This window comes from Leptosomus discolor, chromosome 6 (genome assembly GCF_034619465.1).
Source record: "Leptosomus discolor isolate bLepDis1 chromosome 6, bLepDis1.hap2, whole genome shotgun sequence".
NCBI lineage: Eukaryota > Metazoa > Chordata > Aves > Leptosomiformes > Leptosomidae > Leptosomus > Leptosomus discolor.
Window position 1 is genome coordinate 57,058,179 of NC_141396.1, and position 19,159 is coordinate 57,077,337.

The 19,159-nt window shown below is 40.1% G+C and overlaps 1 protein-coding gene across 1 annotated transcript in view; it reads left to right on the forward strand.

Annotated features, from left to right (window-relative positions):
• The window catches only part of PTPRN2 (protein tyrosine phosphatase receptor type N2), a 493,917-nt gene that overhangs the window by 391,093 nt on the left and 83,665 nt on the right, over nucleotides 1–19,159 (forward strand). Inside the window, exon 12 of the mRNA XM_086467328.1 lies at nucleotides 212–424. Within this exon, the coding sequence (XP_086323454.1) occupies nucleotides 212–424 (213 nt within the window). The remainder of the gene's footprint in view (nucleotides 1–211; nucleotides 425–19,159) is intronic.

Genomic DNA, 19,159 nt, shown 5'->3' on the forward strand with positions numbered 1-19,159 from the left:
CCGCCTCCGCCTTTCGGTAGTTAAATGCAAGCCGCCGGGAGGGAGGGGATGGAGGGGGGCATGTCAGCAGTGTTGTCCCTGCCCGCCCGTTTGCCTCCACCCTCGGCTGAAAGTTAGCGCTGCCGCGGGTTTCCCCCGACGGGGGTCCCCATCCTCTGCGCTGCTCCGCGACCGCGCAACTCAGGCGCTGCCTCTCTCTCCTCCCCTGCAGAAAAGCAACGTCCCGCCGCTCCCGCAGCGCAGGGAAGAGGCAGAGTCCACCAAATTCCTCCTCCTCACCCTTCTCTCCCTCGCCTGCATCGCCGGGGTCCTGGCGGCGTCGGGGGTCGCCTACTGCCTCCGCCACCGCGCCCACCACCGCCTGAAGGAGAAGCTCTCGGCCCTGGGGGCCGACGCCGGCTCCGACGCCCCCGCTGCTTATCAGGTAAGGACCAAGCTTTGCTCCCCCGGCCCTGCTCCCCCGGGCGCCCGGCAGACCCCGGGGGGACCCTGCTCGCGTTGGGAGCCGAGGGGGTGGGTTCGTTTCCATCGCGGCCGCCCCTTGCTCCATTCATATTCCCGTGGATTCACAGTAGCAGCTTTTTACTGCTGGGTATTAATCTTGGCTATTCTGGTAGTTGCTGTAAATTCGTGCCTAATTAGAAACATTTAAAAAAAAAAAAAAAAGAAAAGAAAAAGAAAGAATGAAGCCCTTGCCATTGAAATTCCTTGAAAAATAACATTAATATCCATAATCTGTCATCCCTGCCACTATTAATAACAAAAAATCTTTAACATTTATGAGGAATGGATTGCACGGTTATCTGAAGATGTCTCTCTTTTTGAGTAATCGACTTCTTCAGGGTCTGATATGAAAAGAGCCTTTGACCCGATCTGTTGCCACCTTCTGCCATTATTCAGATAAAATGAAATCTAATGCTGATAGATGGGGAGGTAAACCAGGACTGGTTCTGGGAGAACAATGGTAGCAGATGTGTACCCGGTAATACGGGAGGACTGCGCTCAAATTTCCCAAACTAAATCAGAAACCTCAGGCTTTCTCTTTCAGTTTCAAGAGTATTGGGTGCAGAGGCACTCTGCAGCTTCCTGAAGTTTGTTTTAGGTCATGGCACTTATTTCTTGATGTGTTATTGGCGTGGTAATGCATGTGTTATGGTCGTATACCACACAGCACTGGTCTGCCATCCTAAAATTATTTGGAGTGTGACCAGGAAAAAGAGTTTAAGAATGTGTAAACATTGTTGCTGTAGTATCCATGTCTGCTGTGCACCCGCAGGGTCTCGCTAATGGCACTCTTCTGTCAAGTTTTATTTTACTTTCTTGTTCTGCTTATGATGAGATGTTATGGCCTTTCTGTGTTCTGGAGCTGAGATAGATTCAAATTGGCAGCTGGGAGTCATACGGGAATAAACTCCTATTTCCTCACAAAGTTTGGGTCTGCCTGTACCTCTTACATGTTAAAGACGTAATGTATTAAGTACGTCTCCACAGTCTGGATCCAGGGAGATTTTATTACTGAGTGGTAAATGTGAATGTTTCTGTAACAATTAGTATCTTCAGGAATGGCTTTGGTTTTCAGTTCAGATGGAATGTTTACTTAAAAAATAAGTCTTTAAATTTCTTTACATCTTTAAATTTCATGACTTCGAAAGCAAGAGAGAGCGAGAACAACAGCATTTTCAGTGGAAAAAAGGAGTGTCCTCCAGGATAAAGTGTGAACAAAACAGCAGTTTGTCAGATCAGTTTTGTTGGCCCAACAGACTGTGGCCATAAATATTTTTGTTTGGTTTTAACAGGGAACTTGCTTATTTAAACCACAGAAGCGATAGGTAGTCTTTTTCTTCCATTAAACTTGAATACAAGAATTCTTAATTTTTTAAAAAAAAGCCCTCCAGGTTCCAAAATCATACTTGAAACTGAATTTGTGATAATTAACAGGACAATCTTCCTACTGACAGCTCTAATTAATAGTATCTGTAATTAAAATCGTGCCCTTCCAGCAGGAAAATTGTTTGAATTTCTTGGAGTGACCTTTTTTGCCATTTCTCCTGGGAGTATAGTGGTTAAGTTGATATTGATTTTATAATGAGCTCTGGTTTGTTTAATAAGAATCTGTAATCCAGACACTAAATGAAATGTGTGCTTCATTTCTTCTTCCCAGATTTATATATATTTTAAAATCTTCCCGGTTAGAGCTGAGGGTGACAGTTTCTGTTTAAAAACAACAACAACGCTTTGAGGATGCTGTTCAGTTTTTCAATAGCAAGACTGTATTAATATTCTTTGTTCCTGACCTTTGGGCCTAGTCCTAACCACCTGACTTCTTAAACATTTCCATTGGTTTTTCAGGGGAACTGCAGTCATGAGTAGGAGGAAAAATGTTTTTCCTTAAATACAAAGGTTTCTAGGGGCTTGGCTCTCCTCCCGTGGAAGTAAATGGGAATTTTGCCATTTGTTTCAATGGCAGCAGTAGGAGGCCCCAGTACAGGCAGACAAAATACTCAGGCAGTTTTGATGCTGCTAAGTAGTGTTTTATCAAAATGAATCACTAAGCTTGGTTCTGTGTATAATAAACTGTTCATGTGGATTTGAAGAGAAGTAGGATTGAGCCCTATTCGCATTGTCAAAGTCGCCTTATGTTGAGCTGTGTTAAATGTAATGGGTATCTGGTGTGATGCATGTTTTGGATAACATCAATTAGGTCTGAGAAAAGCATCAATTATCTTTTTCCTTATCTTGTCTGATACTTGTAGGGGAATAATGTAACCCATATTAATACGGGGGAAGAAAAAAGCAGATAGCTTTCAAAATTGTACCTACTTTGTTCTCTTCTGTTAAATATTTCCCAAGTATCTACTCGGTTAACTCAGTGTTTTTTAGAAATATGAAAAATTTCAGCAGCTGCTGCCACTAGACTTGAAAGCATGATACTCCAATATGTTGCTGCTAACAGCTTAAGTGACAATTCAGATTTATTTTTTTTAATTTGAAGGGGGAGAAATTGGTCGCTATAAAAGGGCCTGGTGGCCCAGTGTGAATCAGAGAGAACACTGAAATATCACTTTGATTCACGTGCTTCTCAAAATGTCAGTGGTTTATATATTCACATAAACAAGACTGACCTAATTTTTCAACATTTAGCAGAAGCATTTTTTCATCCTAACCCAGTTCAGCCAAGAGAGTTCATTCAGGGTTTTACTCCTTCCTTACTCACCCTGTGAACTTCAAAGAGTTTTTTCTCACAGCTGCTTTTTTTTTTTTTTTTTCCTTCTCATTTGTGCAGTGAAATACCAGCTTGAGAAGGGGAAAACAGACAAACGGTATTGTCAGGGAAATAGCAGGTTGGCTGCTAAGTCTCCCCCTGTGCGGGAGGCATAGTGCCTGTTGTGCAACGTCACTGCTAGCACGAGCAGCAGCATGTGAGCTCACTCATCTACTCACACGAGCATTTCTTGTGTAAGTGCATGAAGAAGTGACTAGTCTTAGGCAGGACAACCAATACTGTTTAAAAGTTGAAGTGGTCAAATAGAATATCTGCTGTGGTGCCCTTGATAAGCTGCCAAATGGCCCAGTACTGCTTGGAGAGGTACCTGGTTCTCCAGGTGTTTGGTGAGGCAAGCGGCTGGCCTTCGCAGCGGTAAAGCAGGGTCTGGGAGACTAAACCCTATTGAAAGACTAAGCAACACTAGGAAGGGTAGGTACACAATTGCAACTTTATTTATCTTTGAATCACTAAACAAGAAAATTACAGGCTGGTGTAATTAGACAGTGGCTAAGGAGCTTTTGAAAATTACTGGAAATAGTGTATCTCGTAAAATGTTGTATGTGCATAGAACACGTTTTATACATAAAGGTGGACAGTTTTTGTGTACCTTTTAAACACGTCTCCTGTCCTTTCAAATCACACGTGTAGTGATTAGATAAGTCAGCGTTAGCATTCAGGGATGACTAAAAAGAGGTTCTTACTGCCTCCGCGGTGCCCCTGCGCGTGCGCACACCTGCACCCGTGCTCTTAATTGTTGCTCGTGTTGCTTTGATCTTCTTTGAAAAGCAAGTTTAGCATTCTGCGAGCCCGCTCTCTGGTCCAGGAGATTAGGGCAGAAGCGTTTAAGGAATTTTCAGCAGACACTCTTTGATTTATTTCACAACACTGAGCAGCTTTTCTTCATGCACTTTGAAGCCTTTAGAACATAACCCAGAGAAAAACGGGCATTCAGACATCGGGGGCGGGCTGCAAACAGGGCCACTAAGTGCACATCTTGCTTGTCACTGCTCCCATTAGCAAGCAATTTATTAATGTAATGAGTGTATGTTAGTGACTGCTACTATTTAGGGATGCTCTGTTTGATTCAGGGTGATGTATTTGTGAGTCCAGCTGAACCCTGGCTTTTGACCCCCGTGTGGGGAGTGCTGGGTTGTGCGAGATGTTAAATCATCAGCATATTTTATACTTTGTGCTGCAGAACTTTCCTATGAGCATGGTCTTCTGCATCACTGATGATGCTCTGCAAAATGTTGCCATAATGGAATTTAAAGGCGAAAGTTAAAATGCACTGAAGCTGGCTTCAGAAAGCCTGCCTCTTAATATTTTATGTCAATAATGTTCTTTTTAATTTTCCTTCACCTCAGCCAAAAGAACTTCCTTTAAAAAGTGAGGGGGCAAAGACCAAACAGTTTACAGTGAAGTTCCTTCTTAAACTGCCCAAAGTGCTCAAGGTTACATGAGCTGTGCACTGTCAGTGCAGCTGGATTACATCATCAGCTGTTCTAAAAACTTGTTCCAGTAACTTGATTTGGCAGGCATGTAATTGTAAATTATATGTTAAATTCTACATTATTACATGTATTATATTATACATAAATTATATATTCCTTTGTCAAATAGAGTCTTATTAATTACATGATCCTTCTGGATTCAAAGCCACTAAGAACTTCTCTGTGCTTTCATAGATTTGATCCTGCTGATATGTTTTTATTAGGGATGTTAGGAACATATATTTACGACAACTACAATAAATATTTTGCTGCAAATATTTTAAAAGGCTCCAACTGAAAGAATCCACTGGAAACATGCTCTCTGCTTAACCGTCATGCCTAGTTTGTGTGTTTAAATACAGAGAATTCATTACCTCTAATATGGCTTCATATTTTACACTCCAGACTGACTTTCATAAGCAAACTTGTTACAGCATTAGACCTTAACAGTATAGTAATACTCTGTATCAAACCCTTAGAAAATGGAATTTTGTGAACTAAGTGAAATTGGGAAAAAAAAAAGGAAAAATTTTGCTGTTCTGATTTATCAAGGTCTCAGTAATACTCCAATTAACATCAGGATTGGGACCAAAGCAAGCAGGAAAACTGGGGATAATCAGTACTGTAAGGTATTACCTCCTATTTGTGTAACACTTCATTTTCAAGGACCCTCACTACACTTAAGCAAAAAAGATATCACTGAGGACAAAGTGTATTCAGTACATGAGTATTTAGTATACGTTTCAGTAAGGAATACATTTAGTAAGGATTTTGGATAGATGAAAATTTTGCCTCCGGGCTGAATGCCGTGAAGGGCTTGCTTGTGTTTTCTTCTGGGAAAACAAAGGACTTAACACATTTTTAATCTTTTCCTGTGTCCTTATTAAAAGAGAAAAAAAGATCATCTTGTGTGACTACGTAAAGCAGCAAGACAAACTGTAGTTGTTTATAATAAAACATACACAGGGAGGTATATGCATGAGAAGAGTTGTTCTTACCCATTTAACTCTGCTTATTGTGTATGAGGTGAACAATTTTCTCTATCTTTGATCAGAATTCCATCTTAAAATAAATTCTCAGGGACATGCAAGTGCATTGTATATAATACTGGTACATAAACCACTGCACTTTAAGGTGAAATGGTTTTCACAATGTACAAAATATTCTACGCAGTAGTCATGCGTAGCAATAATGAGAGTGGAAAAAGAAGTGGGAAGTGTTTTAAGGTGATTAGAAGAGAGTTTACCGTATGTTTAAACACTTCATTGGAGTCAGACAGTGGATAGCCAAAGCAGAATAAGGTAAAACAGGAGGTGTACAAATGTGGATTGAAGTTTTAATCTGTTTTTTATCTGACTGGTGTTCAGAATAGTCCACAATTCCTCTGGTGCAGTGGACTATATAATTCCCTAACCTTGCTTCCTGTGGTAGTCATAAAATTGAGTTAAATGATAGTAATGTTCAAAATAGCATTTCCAAATACTGTGTGAGTTTATAAATCAGCAGAAATTTATCAAACATGCCTGTTTGATATATTGGAGTATAGAAAAATAAATAGGGGTATGTTTGCTAACATAGCCCTAGCATTTAAAATCAACTTCAAAATACTGCTTAATGAGAAATGCCCGTCTTAAGTGCTGAAGCCCAATAGCACAAGTTTCAGAGGGTGCTTCAGGAAATCTGTATTTGAGCTTGTCGTGTCCATCTGCGAGGCGCCATGCTCTCCCCTCACCTCCTCCCCTGCTCTGCCCGCTGCTCCAGCACACACAGCCCCGGCAGCAGGGCAGCCCCCGGGGAACCGCGCTGGCCCCGTGGGAGCGGTTGATTGGGCTTGTTACGAATGGCTCTCCTCCAAGCTTTTCCTATTCTTAAAAATAACTGTTGTTAATTACTCAGTGTTGGAGAAATGGACTGTTCCTGACCAGGGAAGGTTTTACCTTCGCAGGCCAGGCCCTGGGCTGCTGCAGCAGTGGCAGTGTGGCAACACTTCTGAGTAAAATGCTCTTTACGTTAAGGTGGGCAGGTAGAGAGAGAGGTTTTTGGCAGGTATGGAAGGAAGATGAGGATGCATGCAACTCCTGGAGCGCTTGCATGAAAAGGTGCCATGGGGATTTACGTTTGAGTAATATAAACCATCTTTTTCAAGTAGTTGGCTGTTTATCTGCATAGGACTAGTGCAAAGTGGCACAGAGAAGGTGATGTCAACCCTCTCTCTTACCCGACTCTGTTTATTTTTCCCTGTCTAAAGAATACAGTGTTTGGGGTTGGTGTTTTGTGGAACAAGGACAAACATGCTCCAAGCATCTTGCAGTATAATTTCTGTGTATTTAGCATGTAAGAAAATGCTAAGAAAAAATTAGTAGGAGCGGAAATTAAGTTAGTGACTCATTTTTAATTACTGGGAAATTGAGAGTCCTTACCCAAACAGGCATTTCTCAGAAAATGCGCTGGAGGTGCTCTGGACTTGCAGGCTGCATCTTGCCTCGTAAATTAAACCGGTAAATTGTTTGAATGGTCCTGGCACCATTTCAGGCCAAGCCACCCAACTTTCTCCTAAACAAGTTCTCAGGAGAGTTAGCACAGGCCAAGAAAATGACATATATTCACTCACCAGGCAGTTTTTGCAATAATTTGGCCGTGGCCACCTGATTTTAGAGGATGAGAATTATTGTTGCTTTATCTGCCCTAACTCCCCATCCTGGACCGCTGAGGTCCGGACTCCCGCTCTCGAGCATCCCGCTCCTGCTTCAGAGCCCCTTCCACCCATCCCTGCCGTGCCATGGGCTGTTTGCCAGCTGAGCGTGGGCTGGTTCTGGATAAATACAATGGATTGTCTCCCTCTGTTAAATTGATTATGTCCCAGTGCCTGTATCTTATAAAGAAGCCAAAGATAACCACAGCCTTGCCTAATGGGCTGGAGAGTATTTGATCTGCAGTCCCAGGCAGTACATCATCTCAAGTGTCCCAATTTCTTTCTGGAATAACTATACTGTCTTCAGTGGCATTTTTTTTTTCTGATGTAATGTAGAGGATAATCAGGCCTGTCTTTCCTACACACTTCTGCCTTTTTTCTGTTTTAGGGTTTTCCTTTTTCTTTTGGAGCAGCTCTGTTACCGTGTTTCAGATTTGACACATTCTTCTATTGTATGTTCTCTGAATGCTCAGCAGCTAAAACTGCACTCTGGCTTGCTGAGCCTTTCATACTCCTTCAGAGTGCTGCACTAGAATAAAAAACCCACATTTTTTTAAAGTTCTTAACTGGGAAGGTTTTTTTTTTATTTGCAGAATGAATCTTGTACCAGCATCGTGTTCCCTGGAAGAGAGTAGAAGTTAATTGTGTGTACATAAAGATCTGTTGTAGATGATGTTTTCAGTTCTTGTAGGACCATGTTGCCTGCGAGCAGGGACAGGTTGCAGTTTATTCTCTGAAGTCTGTAAGGTGCATAAAAAGCATTCTTCCTACTGCTTTCTTTTGGGTACGTCCTGCACTGTGTGTTTATGCTTAGCCTTAGTGAAGGTTTAGGGGCTGACCACAGCCACGGAAGGTTTTACCTTGGTAGACCCATACAGACTTGGCTGTTTTGTGGGACAGATGAACAAAAGTGGGTTTCAAATCCTCAACTTCCCTCTGACTGTAGCCCTGTTGTGCAGCTCTTGCAGGGATGTTGCAAAGTTGAATATTCTGAGTGGATTTGTGATGGTTTTCTCGTTTTATTGTGGTATAAACTGTGAGAGAAGTTTGAGTAGAGCAGACTGGAGTTCTCCTGGGGTCACGCTGCTGAACTGTTCCGATCTTCCCAAAGGCAAAGTGAGAGGTGCTGCCTTGAACAGCCTCAGGAGCGTGTGACACATGAGGGCAGGGGCACCCGTGGGTGGCCTGCATGCAGAGTTACAAAGAGTTAGACATTGAGCGAGTGATTTGTGTTGACTGTACAAGAGGTCTCATTTCATTCCTCTCAACAGAGACAAAGTTCCAGGGATGAAGACCTCCTATCCAAGATATTGTCCTTTTCATATATTTACATGCACAACAGAGATCTGAATGCTTTCTAGCAGTTTAAAGAACTGTAAAAGAAAATTTGAATGATTCAGTGCACATCAGCAAGGTGTGGTAAAGGACTGAGACACCTCACCTGACTTCTTCATACTGTGATTTTTGGTATTACGGGTTCTAAGCTCTCGTAGCACAAGTGTATGTCACTGCAGTGTAAGTCAGCTGGGGCATTCCTGCAGCTCTTCATATTCCAGTTCAGGTTCTCAACTTTCAACAGGCAATCCAGTTTTTGTCACTTGTATTCTTGCCAAACAAATGAACCGAAACTGAAGAAGGGAGACTGTAAAAGGATGCTTCTAGAAGTTAAATCATTCAAAGAACCAAAATTAATTTGGAGGGGGGTGGGAGAGAATAGTTTTTGGATTGGAGAAAATCAAATTTGGTGCAGGTGGCATATCCGAAGGAGAAAATGCATGAGGTTTTCTCTAAGCTTTGCTGACTAGTTTCTAGACTTTTTGCCAAAGACAAGCAAGTGATGTTTTATTGATGTTTGCTTGGGATGACTGCATTCTGAACAAGCACAGATTTTGACCAAGGAAATAGTTTGTTAAATTTTTAATATTTCAGACTGATAAAATCCTATTAATTTTTGGTGCAATTTTATTTTTCTGTTTTCCTGCAACTGTTAGTTGCAGGCTTTTTGATTCCTGCTTTTCCCTTCTACACAGGACTGCTGCTGCTTTGCAGAACCGTGTTCTGGCAGCATCTCAGAGATCTCAGAAGTGGCTGATCTTGCCCTCTGAAGTGGGAACAGCTTATGATAAAACTAACTTTTGGTATTGGATTTAACTGCTTACCTTAGCTGATTAAAATCACTCCCTTTTCCCCTCATCAGATGTTACCTAACTTGGAGATAGTCACATTTCGTGCAGGTGGGAAGTCTTTTCGTTGGTCGTGCTGTCTGACGACAGCAGAGGTGTATGGTTTGAAGTGGGCTGCAGTAGAGCCATAACTACCAGCCCTACCCGTTTTCTAGTACTGCTGGTCTGAAAATCCCCCTAATCTTCAAAAATGTATTGGGGAGAATATTCACGAGTTGGAGAAATACTGGTCTCTCCCACTAACTATTGATAGAAGAATGAGGGAAAGATTAAAAGGAAAAATTCAGTATGCTGCTGCTTTTCTGACAGCGCAGGGAAAAGAAAATTGGATTTTACCTTCTTCCAGCTTCTCAACTGAAGTTCATCCTGGCTTCCTGGGAAAGAAAAATGTCTCGTGTGCAGTGAAATGGTGTGATTTGCTGGAGAGGTTTCACTGCAGTGGATCATAGCAAAAGGTGCCAGTGGCTGGCTAATTGCGTAAGATAGGAGGAGAAATGTGATGGAGCTGAATGTAGTTTTGGGAGCAAGAACAATCTACATATGTAAATTCATATTATATAGTGAAATTATGTCATACAGCATCTCCGTCTGTACTCTGGGGAAATAATATGTACAGTAAAGTGGGAATGTGAGCATGTAAATTCCATATACTGTCACCCACAAGAGTGAAATAAAGAGCTGCAATTCCTAATTAACCTCGCTGGAAAGCTCTTGGGTGTGAAGTTAAAAATGTACAGAAGGGTTGCGTAGCAAGCTGTTCCAAATTTCATCTTGTTTTTGAAGGTCTGAGTCAACCCAATGGCTCTCCAGGCATTGTTGACTAATAATTTTGTTTGTTTGTTTGAGGGCTTTGGAAGTTAATTAAATATAAATCAATGCTTGAGGCTTCTGTGAGTGCTGGTCACTCTGTCGCCAAAGGAACGCTGCAGAAATGGAGTGAGTGAAGAAAAGGTGACAAGAATGATTACGGGCATGGAAAACTCATATGAATAGAGATTGAAAAGACAGGTTATTTCTTCTAAAACAGCAATGTAGGAAAGAAAAAAAGTATATAAAATGAAGAACTGAAGGAGTGAAACTCTTATTCTGTCTTCTGCCTAGCACCAGGGCAAAGAGGTTCAGTTTTATTAAATACATAAAATAAAAGACTAATAGAGGAAAAGCTGTCTGCGTAATACAACTGCAACATGCAACATTATTTCTGCACAATGCTGTTGATGCACAAGTTATTAGTAAGAATCTCAAAAACCAAAGAAACACGTGAAAAAAAAAATTCTAGGTCATAAAATAGCTGTTGATGTTTTGCAAGATGTCTATAACGTTGTGCCCCAGGTCTTAAAATAATCGAGAATTAAGATGGGACATTTAGGAATGTGCCTACCTTGTATGTGTTCTCCTGTGCTGTTCCCGTGGTGCTTTTTGCAGACAGATTGGTGCTTGGTGGGGTAACGACCCCTGTGCTGGCATGAGTTGGCAAAGGGAAACCCAGGAGCTTCAATAATGGCCAAGGAAGTTCTTTGGGAGCAAACACACACATTAACTGCTTGCTGCTGCTGCTGCTGCTGCTGCAGGGTATTTATTGGAAGCGGTGCCGTGGGGCAGGTCAGGGATAGTGGGGAGGTCTGCAGCTTTCCTCCAGGCAGGCAGTGCCAGGGCACAAGTGTGATCTGGTTGAGAGCACAGTTGTACAGAGGGGCAGGGGAGGGCTCAAGAGAAATGTGCATTTTTGCTGTTGTTGCTGTTTTCTCCAAAATATGAAGTCTTCCTGTATCTCTGACCATCAGTACTGAGTATAAAAACCCCTCTGAGTTTTTTCAGTATCTCCTCTAACACTATTAAAGTGAATGTGTAGAAATATTGCCCAGCTTTTTTAATCCTTGAAGAGTTCTGTGGTCTGTGACAGAAAGAATACTGTTTTCTGAGAAATGATGGAACTTGCACATAGTATTTTTTTTCCCATGGTTTAGTAGAGTTTCTCTGTATTACCAAAGATTTGGCTTATAATAACCTACTCTGACTTACTAGCAACTTTGTGCTTTATAGATTTTTTTTTTACACTGTTTCCTTGTTCACAAAATTTGCATTTGTTTTTCCTAGCAGAGTTAAAGAGGGATTTCATTTTTATTTTCAGTGGGGAATGGGTGGAAAGCAATGACTTTAGTTTTCAAATCAGTTTTCAACTGCCATGATGGTTGATGTTATGAAAAAAAAAATTGTCACTTATGGCCATCCTTGACAAATACTTTCTTATCCCAGTATCACCTCTTATTCATATAGCCACCTTCTATGAAAAAAAAAGTATTTGAGGTTTTTAGAAGTTTTTAAGACTTCTTTTTGTGTTTCTCTGACTGGTTTTAGTACCTCTGTTACCGTAAATGCAGTTACACGAACTGAAGAAAGCAATAGTAGTCTTTGCAATGGAGTAAAATATGTGGCTATATGTTTGTTTCTTTCCAGGCTGGAAGTACATGCTGAACCCTGCTGGCTGCTGGGAATTCTTATTTCTTGCAGAAATGATCTCCCATTTTTAGTCCTGCAGGGCAATAAAATAGTGGACTACGCAGCCTTAATGTATAGCTTTCCTGAGAAACTACAGCTGGCTTGGGATGGCATTTTTTGCCTGCTTTGGGCCCCAGGCAACTATAAATGCTAGGAGCGGAAAAGGAAACATTTGTGGCAGTTATCTTTTAGAGCACTGGCATCTGCTGGTTGGGCTTTGGGTGGGTTAGACAAAGTCAAAATACGTGATGAATTTGCACATGGTTCTGCATGGCCTTTCAGGTTAATTCAATCATTGCTACTAAGGTTTATTTGTAACCCATACTGTGCTGTATGGCACTCGCTGTGCTAGCAGTGAATTTACTGTGCAAATTCATATTAAGAAGCAGCTGTGCCCTCATGAGCATGTATTTCAGTTAGTTAAGATGAAGAAAATATGGAAAAGGTGGAGTTTGTTTTACACATTATTTTTCTCTGTCTAGTTACTCTTTAAGAAATTTTTCCTCTCCCAGCTTCAAACTTACCATATGCTTGTAAAACGCTGCATGTAACCACAGCTGAAATGTGGGAAATGCAATTTAAAAACAAGCATTGGTTGAAATGACCAAAACTTTTTCTTTTTCTTTTTTTTTTTTTGTGTGGCAGGTAGGTCAATCTCATGTCCCGCTGCTTCCAGAATTGCAGTTATCTGAATTGCAAGACCAGTAATGCTCAGACACTGTCAGTGACACTGAGAAAAAACTGAGTGCTTTTATGCTGGTAGATCTCAGGTGACTTCAGGTGTAGGGTTTGCAGATCTTTCCTATTAGAAAAAGCCCTTGGTTTCCTTGGAGGCATCCACGTAGTCTCTTTAAAACCTGAGAGAAACCATGATGTCATTATGACCGTGATGTCATTATGCAGGGAAAATACCAGTTCAAATCAGTTTAAAGAAATATGAACTTTCTTCATATAGCTTCCATCTGTGATGTCCAGTGTACTGCAGTCATATTGAGGCAGGCATCTATTTCATAAAACTCTTCCCTCTTTTAAAAATCAAGGATATAAACTGTCGTACTTCCTTACACAGTCCCAGTTAGAGTGGTCTCTTGTATTTTTGTATAAGAAAAAAAAAAATCCCTGGTAGAGTAACCTAAGCATGGTCTTCAAATTTCACTGGTCCTCTGGAAAGCAATATTATTCCCAAAGATGCTTGTGCTTTCCTGGCATGGATATCAGGGAAAACACACTACCATTATTTCAGGGAAATATTGTTAGACCTGTGCTGTCATGTCTTCCTTGGTGACATGAACCATGTAAAAGACCTCTCCCTCCTTCAGGAGTTTGTGGGCTCTTTAGATGTCTACCTCTCATTGATGAGAGATTACTAAAAGAATTGAAGTAAAAATATTCCTCAAGCTGTATTGCATAGTCAGTGTCTATGGTTCTGTGCAAGCCAGAAATTTTCACGTCTACTGGACTTCTGGAGATGTGTACAAGACTGTGCTGGCTTGCTGTTTGTTTGATTTGGTAGGATAAGACTGGAATTTAAAGAGAGGGAATAAAACAAATAAATAGAAATAAAGGAAAAGTAATTTTCCATATAAAGATAGCCATGCTTTCTTTGCCATTCCCCTCCTGCATGGCCTCTGCTTTCTTTGTGTACGTGAAGAAAGGGGAATCATAGTTACAGGAGTCACCACCAGGAAACTCTTGCAATGCTAAAATAAGTGAAATTTTTAATTTCACAGACCGTAATGAACATTGGGATTTTGTTAGGAAAATGAGTCTCGAGCCTGTGTCTGACTGCAATGCTCAAAGAGAAACAGCAGCCCTGCCTTTTAGGTCATTTAAAAACCAAACAAAGCAAAACCCATACACCGAGACTCAGAGTTGTATTCAGATACACAGAGGGTGGTGCAGTATGAGAAAGCAGATAGGAAACTGAACCGGACAGACTAAGGCTGTATTGACAATCCAATAAATACATTTTACTTTCTTTTTTTTTTCCTTTTTTTTTTTTCCTTCCCAAGATCTATCACATACAGGTCTAGATAAATACGAATTGTACAGAGTGTGGGTATGTAATGATACATTTGATGCTGTGTCTCTCAAAATGTTACTCTCAAACATTTTTCCAGTATCTCCCTTTGTTCCTTTCCTGAAGCACACTGATCTCAGTAGTTGCCTTTTCTGACAAGGATAGAATAATATATTTGAACAAATATTCGATGTATGTAAACAGCTCTTTTACTCCTGGACAAAAAGGAGTTTTGTTAAACTGAAACTAAAGCCTGAAAGTCTGTTTCAATAGCTCAAAAATAAATGGTAATAAAGCTGTAATTATCCCCAGAGCTACAAACACAGTAAATAAGTTAAAGTTAAATTTATAACACCTGCAAGCATATTAAGTATGCAAAAGCAAAACAAAGGCAGCCAAATGACTTTAGCTTCACCCTGTAGTAACACTAAGCAAATTTAGTTAGAGAATAATGATGTTTGTAGTCCTAGATTCATTTGTTAAAAAATGAGCTTACCTTATTTTTTCATTTTTTAAATCTCACTGTGTTATGACTGCATCCATAGCAGAACAGTTAAATCCATGCCGTACATGCAGACCTCAGCTCATCCTGTGAATAACACCTCCTTAATTTAAAGGAAAGTGAGGCTACTATTTAATTAAATGTATTAAAAGCTGAGAAGAAAAACATTTTTTAAAATCTTATTCTTGCATACCTAACATATAAAAGGTTACATATATTCTTAGTTTTCATTATATATTTTGTTATAAAGTATAGCCTTAATTCCTTTAGAATCAATAGTCAGCATTTTTAATTTAAAATTTCTGCAAAACAATTTTGGTTCACATGTAAAATGAACACAGTGCTATTGTGATCATGCCTGCTTATGCAGATTTGTTTATGATAGAATATTAGGCAGGTCAGGTTGAAAGGGCTTGGTGTACACTCAGCTATCGCTTCTAATAAACAGTAATTTCTTTGTCTAATGTCTCTACATTTTCTCAATAATTATACCATGGAAGGGTTTATTCTGTCTTATATTTTGTTAATTCTGTAAATAATTGTGCCACACTTGTTTCTGGGCTAGCTCAGGTGATTTCTTTTTGAATTTGTTAAGCAAAAGATTTTTAAAAGCATGGAAATGTTAGGCCTGTTACCCAGACTTGTATTTTTGGAACTGTGTGAATTTGGGGATCAGTTACAAAAATAGATTATTTTCATTAGTATATAGTAATGAGATTATTTATTTTTCTAAATAAACTGGAAAGTTGGAATTTCCCTCAGATCCCAGGCTCCTATTAAGAAGATCTGAGGTGAATGTGACTGAGGAAGAAGAGCAGCATTTTAGATATGAAGCTATTTTATTTACTTTGGACTGAACAACTTCATTTATACTGTACCTGCTACCAGCTAGATGAGAACGAGTCGCGTGCCGTGGTCGGTGGCTGGACCCAGACTACCTGAAGATATTGCATACTGCATTCACACTAAGTAGGTATATTTTAATGAACAGCAACATCTTCACTGGAGGCAGTTTTGCGGTGGACTGGCTCATCTTTAAGAGTAACAAGTGAAAAGCTGAGGTGCATGTTGTCCGTCTCTTAATCAGGATGCTCAGGTCAGGTCTCCTGCCTGTAACGTGCCACCCTGAGGTTTTCAAACTCCATTTTTGCAAATAAAACAAGGGAAAAGATTCGGTACTGACCATTCAAGCCTCAGTTCCAGCTGGTTTTAGTTCTATGCTTGCCTGTACTGTTAGTCCTCACCAGGGTGTATACATAGATTTCTCTCCAAAAGCAAACATTTTGGTAAACTGTGCAGTCTTCATGGCTTTTCTGTGTTAGTTGAACTTGATGGAAGATAAAATTTTCTCCAAATTAGTATTTACTGTCTTGCCCTTCTGTGACACCAGGGGCTGCCGTGCATCATGAAGCCAAGTGGCAACAAATGCCGCTGCTGTCACTGGCTGGGGACAGCCAGAAGAGGTGGCCTAACACTTCGGGTGGTAAACAGGCTGCATCTCTAAACCAGACCTGGACAGGTATCTGTGAGCGTCATATCTAAATAGACTTGATGCCTCCTAGGTTGAGAGGAGAGTTTCTTACTCCTCTCTTCAAGTTCAGAGACCCATCTAACAAAACATAATGGTAAGGCTGACTCTCCATCCATGTGGGTTGTTGCCCATTAGGCACAACAAGTGTCTTGATGCCCTTCCTTAAATATGAATAAACTACATTTATGCTGCAGTGTCGTTCATTCACAAGTGGACTGCATGGATTTGAAAATCCATTTGTTGTACCTGAGGAAATAATTGTTGCTTTGTGCTTTTCCCTGCCTCTGTGAGGACAACCAAGTATTAGGAACACTTTAAAACCTCATTGGAAGAGGTTCAGGGGGTTTCTGAGAATACTGTTTATGGTTTATTTAAGGTTATCAATTATGTCTCAAATAAAAAGCTCTCTACAGATGATCATTGTGCTGTACTTTGAACTCATTTAACTGGACATTATTTACAGAATATTTATCTTGGTTATGGCAGTTTATGTCGCACAGCGATATTAGTTTTTCATTATATACTGCATGTGACCACCACATAAGTTTGATAATAAATGTTGGGAAATAAAAAACAGAGTAAGTGCCTCAGTATGATAGCAATTCCCATGTGATGGGAAATAATGTCATAAACTTCAAATTACCTTTTAAATAAATGTTTACGTCCAACCCATCCATTAGATCATAGCCCGAAGGGTCAGGAGGATCATTTCTTCGTATTTCACTGTATGCATTATGATTGCTTTTTTAGGTGTAAATGATGTTTTTAAATGAAGAATGGCACTCGAACTATACACAAACAACGGCTAGACATTACTGAGTCGCAGTACGGCAGAAATAGCCTCAGCCACTCAGCTAAATATAGAAGTGCAGCAGTAAATTGAATTCATTCTTAGAAAATATTTTTAATGGTGTATGTGCTGAGACGATACAGAAATACAGCTCGTGTCATTCTCACAGTTCGCAGCTTTGACATTTTAGTTGAGTTTAAATTTTAATTGTGGCTTGGTACCTGGCTGATTTGCTAAATGCTTATGAGCATAAAGGTTTCAGAGAGCAGGGAAGAGCATACCTGAGCATGCAGAAAAGCATACAGGTAACAGGTATCCTATTAATGAAGGTCTTAACCATCTAGGGCTTCATGTGCTTGTGAAGTGATGCCACCTCTGTAACTGCCCAGGGATGGTGTTTCCCTGAGAGCACCCAGTGTGAAACACCTCACGTGTTGAGACCCTGCTATTCCTGATGCCGTTCATAGGAAGGGGACATTGTTGACCATCTCAAGGATGAAGGAAACACAAATCCCACATTTAGACATTCCTCACTTTGAGCTGGACCTCTCTAGTCCATATGTCCTGGAGGAACCCATTTGGCTCCCCAAAATGCTCCATGCATCAAAGCTTTTATACATGGTTGTGTTAACTGTCTTATCCGTGCACCGCTAGGCTAAAAACCCAACTGGGAGTTTAAATGGTTGGGCTAACAGAGAGGTGGCTTTGAAGAAGTAGAAGCTGTAGGTGTCCTGAGACTGCTGATGTGCACATGGGGATGGGGCAGGTTCAGCAGTCTGGGCTGGGCTGGCTGGGAGTGGGGGAAGGAAGAGCTGTCAAGTGCTGTTAGACCAATCTGGAAATAAATTCGAACAAAACCCTGCTGTTTACAGGCAAGGGAAAACCCATTGTCTCGGAGATTTAAAACACCAATCAAGAAATTCAGTGGTGTTTTTGCTGCAACTGTGATTTGACCTTCCTGTTTACATTAAACATTTTTTAAGGCGGTGTGCAGTGACGTGGTTGCTTTGTTTAAGGTATTTGACAGTTACAGCAGTTCTGGGAATAATTGTTTTGGTTCTTTATATGCCAGGAAAGAAATATGTTAATATTTGAGATCAAGTTACTTTTTTTTTTTTAAACTTATTTATATTTGTTGCGTTTCTCAACTTTACCTTCTTTCATGAGGACCATGAACATATTAAATTTAGTTTTAAAACAACATTTCTTAGTAACATACTAAATATTTTATGTCCAAAACATTGGTTTTGGTTGGAGGTTAATCTACTCTAGAATCAGTTGGCTATAATACTGCTTCTTTTGTCATTATCATTTGTGTAAAAATGGTATATTAATTTCTTAGAGTTCACTTGATCCCGATTCTTTTTTGTTAGCAGACGTCTATAATCCTTTCCACAGCAACCACTTGTAAAAGCAGAGGATTATGACTTGAGGCAGGATATGAGCAGCAGGAACAGATCAACTTAAAAACAAAGATCCTGTTTGAGTACAAATGCTATTGTTAGTGCAGAGTTGGGGTGAGTCAAGTGGCAGGATGTCTATAAGAATATAATAAATTCCTATCTACGCCACATGGCATGCTAGCCAGAAGACACATCCTTTTAGCAGTTATGTGATAGACTACATATTTTTATACCTTTACTTATTATACTTTTGCCTAGTCCAAGAATCCATTCCTTGTGAGAATGGCTGATATCTAAACATCTGAACAGCTTTTTGGTTTTCTGTAGATTTATTTTTCTGTCTAAAAAGTTTCCGTGCTGTTGTACTTTTCCCAAAATCTGCTAAAAGCAGGTATTTGAAATCACACTACTGCAAGGTCGTTCCGAGGTTAGTAATTGCTGTTTTGGACTTTTGCTATCTTTTCTTATGACATGTGTGATCCTTCAGAGATTTTTTTTTTTTCTTTGTCCCTGTATTTAAAAAAAAAGAAATACAGTAACATTTTTTCCTTTATTAAAAGGTCTTGTTTCTAATACTGATGGTTTAACTGACCTGTCTAACACTAATGTATGTGACTCAATTTCAAAGTATTTTTGAAGTTTAATTTTTTTTTTCCTACTATTTTTCCTGGTAAGGTCAGTAGCAAATAACAAAGGTACCAACTGACAGAAAACATTCTAGTCAAGTGTGAAAAAAACCCTACTTTTGGCAAAAATTTGAAAAATTCTTACAAGCATCGACAAA